Genomic DNA, 7,129 nt, shown 5'->3' on the forward strand with positions numbered 1-7,129 from the left:
GTTTTTATCATCAGCTGATGTTGGGAAAGGATTATAACTGGAAGAGGATCTTTAATTTCCCTTTCTCCAAAGCCTGTAAGCTCCCCAAAGAAGAGGTTAATAACACTTAGCCTCCTTGATGCCTCCTGAATGTACCACATATAGATTGCTGAAGATAAGTGTTGTTCACATTTCATGGAATCTCACTTAACACGTTCACAGTAGATAAAAGCAGTGGTTGAAGGAGGTTTTCCAAGAGTATGAAAAAACACTGACCAAGAGAAAGATAAATACCATATGATATCACTTATGTGTGCAATTCAAAACATGACACAGGGACCTCCCTGGTGGTCCAGTGGGTAAGACTCCACGCTCCCAGTGCAGGGGGCCGGGGTTCGATCCCTGATCAGGGAACTAGATCCCACATGCATGCCGCAACCAAGAGTCTGCATGCCACAACTAAGAAGTCCACATGCCGCAACTAAAGATTCCACATGCTGCAACGAAGATCCCACGTGCCGCAATGAAGACCTGGAGCAGACAAAGTAAATATTAAATAAATAAATAAATATGACACAAATGAACCTATCTGTGAGACAGAAACAGAATCAAAGAGAACAGACCTGTGGTTGCCAAGGGGGCTGGGGGCTGGAGGAGGGATGGAATGGGAGTTTGGGATTAGCAGATGTCAGCTGTTATATATAGAATGGATAAACAACAAGGTCCTGCTGTATAGCACAGGGAACTATATTCTATATCCTGTAATAAACCATAATGGAAAAGAATATGAAAAAGAATGTATATATGTAAAACTGAATCACTTTGCTGTACAGCAGAAATTAAAACTGTAAATCACTATACTTCAATAAAATTTAAAAAATGAAGAATTTCAGAAACTAACAGCATCTTATAATGGTAATTTTCAACTTAGATATCATAGATGTACTTCTACAAAAGAAAAGAAAAGAAAGAAAGAAGGGATGCTGACCATCTCATAGGATGGATGAGTTAGAGAAGCTGGGGTATAAGGGCATATTCTGAAACATATCGAGCTGGTATCAGCCCCAGCAGCATCTATCTCTCAGTACCCCCACTGAAAAAGAGAATTCTAGGATGGAGCAATTTATAGGGCAAGTCTTATAGTTTGCCTTATCAGGTCACTAAGAAATGGGCAAATCAAAAGGCAAGTAGCACTCATGGGGACAGAGAATTACTGCAGACGAGGGAGAATCCTGAAACTCAGGGAAGATTCTGAGAAGCTAGAGGAAGATTATGGACACACGGCCAAGGAAGTCCCCACATTTGCTTCCTGTCAACCCCACATCTCTTAACATAAACAAAGACAAATCACATGACTGAAAGGTGAATCATTTATTGACCAGGTAGAGGAAGGTCTTATTCATGGTACTGTTGTCCTGAATATGGCAAAGAGAGTTAGAAATTTGCAGGAAACTTTGATTCGTGGTGAGCTGATGAGTCTTCCTAGATAATTAGGGAAGATCCTGAAGATGCAGAGTTGATGCCTTCACGTGCGATAGTGATGGAAATCAGGTCACAGAACTTGTTGCAAGATGATGTGGGGACCATGGAAGAGAAGATCCTGGAGCCCAAGTGAGGTGGCACTCACTCAGTGCTAAATAAGCAGATGAGAACAAGAACACCGAAACTTATTAAGTGCTTCTCGGACTGAACTGAGGACAAAGAGAATTTCTATTACAAAAAAAAAAAAAAAATGTTGAAGAAATAGTTATCAACCTGCATTCTAACCCATGTTATTTGCCAGAATAGGGGTAGGGAAGGTGTTAAGTAAATGACTTTTTTTTTTTTTTCTATTGCTGATCCCATCTTAACCTTCCCCCAGTTGAGTCTATGAAAAGAAGAAAAGAAGCAATGAAGGATCTTAGGCTTGCTTCTGCCATCCTCAGCATTGGAAATTTTAAAGAATTTTTGACAAATTGAGGAATAATGGCAAAAGCCATAGCAATCTTTTATTAAATGCTTACTTTATGTAAGGCATAATTGCTAATGAAGCCCCAAAATAAATCTGAGGTAGGAGACAGATGAGGAAACTCAAGAGTCTATTTTCCAGGTTGAAAGACAACTGGAAGGTCAGACAACTCTATTCCCAGATTAGAAGTTAAGGATGTGCAGGAAGAAAGGAAGAGATCGAAGGAAGAAAATTTTTCCATAAATTGGAGGGTGAGATGGCCCTCTGGGCGTGGAAGATGGACCACGAACACAGAAATGTATTTGAGTTTCACACTCACACCCTTTTCCCATTTAAAACTTTAAGTCATGATTTTTAGCACATTATCAATTACTGAGCCCTTTTCTCCAGCGTTATATCCACACAGTAACTCTGTAAGGTAGACATCATTCTTTCCCTTTTAATTGCTACATCATTTGCTCAAAAAGCTCATAGCAGGAGTGGATCCTGAACCCAGGTCCTCCAACTCCGAATTTCAAGCTCTCCCAACAAGCTTCCTTACCAAATTATTTTTATTGTAATCTTTGGACATAAACCCCTAATGCTTTTGGGAGGCACGGATCCCTGAGCCAGCCCCTCTCCAGCAGAGCTCACCAACCTGGAGGCCTGGGCCACTCCACTCCCTCGGGCCTGGAGACAGTGATCTACAGAGGCAGAGAAGAGCACATTCAAATACCAACCCTGGTTTATTTCCCAGAATGAAACCAGATGATTCTCCAGGGAAGGACCAAGGGCACTGACTGGGATATTAACTTCTCTTGGATTTTTCCCTTCAGGAACATTCCCATTCAGTCAAATGGGAATTTAGGCAGAGAAAGCCAGAGAGAGCTCAACTTACCGACTTTGGTAATATGGAAACATGTGGAAATATGTTTTCCTTAACAATCCCATATTTTTGGCAAATTTTCACAAACTTTTTCTTGATTTTGGACCCACGTCTGGTTCTCGGGCTGTGGGAAGAGTGACAGTAACTGCTTTGTCTTGTTTATTGGTCACTGAGGCTCTTCAGAGGGGTGGGGTTCCAGCCAGACGGGAAAATGAATGGTACTGATTGGGTGCTTAGGCAGAAGTCTTGGAGATGAAACAATAACCTGTCTTGAATTTGACATCTTTAGGATATCTTTCTGGCATGATGAGAGATTCATCATCTTCCCAACACTGAGCCTGAGAGATTTTACCAAAGGTGAGCATCTATCTTCAGAGGAGGAGAGATGTCCCAGGATAAGATTGGGAAGACCACTCTGTCTCCAGGCTTCCTTCCTTCCCCAGTCTCCCCACCCCACGATGAGTGTCAGCATGAAAATACTCTACCATAGAGCTCCAGCAGTTGGAATGATTCATTGTTGTTGACATTCATGAGATAAAAAATAATATATTCAGTATAGTTCGTTTGAAGTATGCGAAATTTATTGTCTTCATCATCTGCGGAGGAAACAGAACACAGCTCAGAACTCCTTTGGTCCATGGGAAGGAAGTGAAACCCTTTCACTTCCTATTCTCTCCCACAAAACAAATTCAAGTGCATATCCTGGAAGAAATAGAGAGTGATATCTACTGCCTTCCATTTGCATCTCTCTGGGATTCATGAGGCAACTTCTAAGGAACACTGGTAGACTGACCACTAGGGGTAGAAAAATTCAGCCACAGCAGCAGCTTCCCCTCTATCATGCTCCCTGAAACTCACCTACCCTCCCTCAGCCATCTCTGCCAACTGTGTGTCTCTGTCTTCTCTATAAGCCCCATTGCATTATATAGCCAGGGTTGTATCCTGAATAATGTGCTGTGGCAATGGCCATCAGACATCATCAGAAAGTGGGCAAGGAATGAGAAGCTGTCCTGCCAATTTACTTTCTTTTTTTTTTTTTTTGCCAATTTTCTTTTGTTGCAGGAGGTACATGTGACCAAACTGCCTTCTATACCTGATGGTACTGTGTGCCAGGCACTGGCTTTTACACACACATTTCTCCCAAATTCAGGATATTGGCTATTAGATGGCCCCATTGTATTACCTAAACAAGCATATCAGGAACTGATCAAGATCCTGAAGATACTGGGGTTTAGCAAATTCCTTGCAGTTGGAAGAAGAATTTAGAAAGACCTTTTTTTTTTTGCATACTTACAGATAACACTATATACACCATCCTCTCCTGCTTTGTCAGAAAGCAAAGACATTTCAGTACATGCTCCACTTAACCTGTGAAACAGAATGAGCTGATGCCCAAGAGATACTGATGGGGCTGGCTCCTTCACACTCTACCTGTAACTTGAGTTTACGATTCCACTGATTAACTGTTGAACATTTTTGGGTATAGTTTCCAAAGAACTTTTATTTACATTATTCACTTTATTTGCTGCTTTGAGAATGAGTCAACTACTTCTATCACTATTACTCTACCACTACTTTCCACTATTACTATTACGATAGCTACTTGTCTAGAGAATTAGCTGGGTTCTTACCATGTGCCAGCCTCTCAGATATGTGCCTTACGAACATAACCTCACTTGGTCCTCCCAAAAAACCATGAGAGACAATTATTATCATCTTCTTTGATTCCAGGGAAAATTGGGGAAGAAACAGATGAATTTTCTTGGTCACACATATAGATTCAAGAACGAGATAGGCTGTTGATTCTGAATCCTATGCTCTTAACCTATGCTGTCTTGCCACACTACTTATGATTCTGATACCCCTCTACTCCTTACCTCCTCTACTCCTGTTTAAATTCATGCCTGTCACCAATTCTTATCTCTGAATCTAGAAAAGCCACAGGTTCACCAAACCCCAAATCAGTGCCAGATGATGGACCCTGATTTTAGGTACAGGCCCAGAATGTATGTATACGTGTGTGTGTGTGTGTGTGTGTGTGTGTGTGTGTGTGTGTGTGTAGAGGTCCAAGACCATATTCGGGCTTCTGTTTTTTCTTTCCCAAGCAAAAAACCCACTTACTTTGTATGAAATTTAAAGAACAAAGAAAAATTTTCCAAGGCATGGATGTGCTCCACAAAAACTCTCATGCTACCATTTTCTTCTACCTTTTCTTCAGCGTCTGAGGCCAAGAGAATGGAATATCACTCCCCTGAAATCTGCAATAAATCAATAAAATGATTGGGTGAGAAAAGAGGAAAGAGATACAACATGAACACTTGTCTTCTTGAACTCTGGCCTGTGGGCCAGGACTCATCATGGTGATGTGAAGATGAAATTAGAACTCAGATCAATTGGCACCACACCTAGGACTCTTTCCACTGTCCCTCCAGTGAGAATGGAGGTACCCAAGTGTTGTTGTCTTTTAACATGGCACAACTGCCCTTAGTCTAAGGTCTGAAATCACCCCTTTTGCCTAATATGTCAAGGAACTGCTGCCCTCCAGGAGGGTCACCTTGTTTCAGAATCCTCCAAACCACCCCCAAAATCCAAAGTCACTCTACTCCACTGCCCCTACCTTTGAAATATCGAAGTTGCTTCTCACAACATCAGGGTTTCCTTCCTTGTGGGCACAGACTAGAGTCAGCCCCAGACACAGCAACAGCAGCCTCATCTTGGCAGGGGACAGCGCTGTCTTCTCTGTAGTCACTGGGAGTGAGTGTTTCCCTGACGGTGGCTCCTCTCCCCAGGGCCTCTGTTTTTATATCTGTTCTGGGTCCAGTTTTTTGTCCACAAGGCACCACCTTTCCTCCAGGAAGTGGGAGAACCCAAGACTATCTGATCCCAGAGACCCTATAATTATTGACTCCACGACACAGGTTGAGGCTTGATGTCTTTGGCAGGAAGGACAGATGGAAGAGGAATAAGTAATGCTTTAGACCCTCAGGTGTGTCTGGCTGGTAGTTACTACTGAAGAAGCTGCATGTAGATTTCCCTAAAATGTGACCCTAGGGATGTAGCTGTGAGTCTGATCAAGGGAAGGGCAAGTAGCAACTCTCTCTTGGTCAAAAAATATTTGAAGGATGAATGGATAATTTGAGGAGTATTGCTCTTCCAATAAGGAGTTAGGAGATGCTTCCATACCAAAAAAGCAAACACTATGCCCTCCCATTTGTGGCCGCAAGTTAAGTAGCTGGTCACCAACCACATTAAGACTTCCTTGCCCAAAACCAAAATACTGCATAGAGCATTCTATAAGTGACCCACGGGAAGGGTGACAGTCTGCCAGGAGGCTGAGAAACAACTAGCCTAAGTCATGACTCAGCATGGGTAAAGGGCTTATGGAGTCCATATATGACCAGATAACAATCCATTTATAACAGGTAACTTGATTGAAACTAACGGCTGACTGGAAACGGACTTAGTGACCTTGTCTTTAGTCACACTCTTAATTAATTGAACAAATCACTCATTGAGAAAGCCAGTAGGAACATTCAAGCCATCTTATATAATAGCAAGACATAGTCAGTGCCAAGAAGAATACCAAGAAATAAAGCTTATTTGATTCACGCGCCACAGTGGAAGTACTCCCTGGTCCCTAGCACCCGGGGTGATTATATTCTGCTGGTATTAGCTCAAATCCAGTTCTAAAATATCCATTCTCTTCACTGATGAAAGGTTGCTTGGAGCTAACAGCATCCCATCGTGTCATCTGTGTCCTTCGGAAAACAGATCCTGAGACAGATTTAGGAGTATAAAAGCCTTACTGGGAGTAACACTTGTGAAAGGAAAAAGGAGGAAATGGGATTAGGGAAGGGGAGTTGCCAGACCATGACATAGATCTGACAACGTCTTTGTCAGCCCAGCAGGGATCTCTGAGCATGTGAGAAGAGTCCTGTGTTAGGCAGAAATGGATGGGACTTTGTACCACAGTCTTGCACAGTCATTGGATGGGGCCACCCCAAGAAGACCACTACCTCAGCTCAGGAGTTGAGGCCAATCTGAACCAGTTAACAGTGGAGGCTGTGAGCCAACCACACTCCTCAAGGCTGCGCAATGAGCCCTTTTGTGAAGAGGGAATCTGAGCAATACATGTCTATGTCTGGCACACCATCCTAATATCCAGAAGGAGGCAGTCCCGTCAAAAGGGATCCAGAGTTCTCTTCCCACATGGGGTAGGGGTGGAAGCAGAAACCCTTTCCTTCTTTTCTAGTTTGAAATTTCTACCACAACCTGAGGGTTCCCTGTAGGTAAGAAACCCAGGGATAACAGTGATTGTCACCTCCAGATTCACTCAT

General features: G+C 42.6%; 1 protein-coding gene across 1 annotated transcript; it reads right to left on the bottom strand.

Annotated features, from left to right (window-relative positions):
- Nucleotides 1-1,367: 1,367 nt before the first annotated feature.
- LOC118897200 (salivary lipocalin-like) lies at nt 1,368-5,555 on the bottom strand. Its single transcript, XM_036856180.1, is given in 8 exon segments — nt 1,368-1,612; nt 2,565-2,610; nt 2,805-2,890; nt 2,893-2,916; nt 3,278-3,388; nt 4,087-4,160; nt 4,914-5,050; nt 5,410-5,555. Coding segments are annotated over 8 exon segments (660 nt in total). The 5' UTR covers nt 5,506-5,555; the 3' UTR covers nt 1,368-1,526.
- Nucleotides 5,556-7,129: the final 1,574 nt, after the last annotated feature.

This window comes from Balaenoptera musculus, chromosome 6 (genome assembly GCF_009873245.2).
Source record: "Balaenoptera musculus isolate JJ_BM4_2016_0621 chromosome 6, mBalMus1.pri.v3, whole genome shotgun sequence".
In the NCBI taxonomy this organism is placed as follows: Eukaryota; Metazoa; Chordata; class Mammalia; order Artiodactyla; family Balaenopteridae; genus Balaenoptera; species Balaenoptera musculus.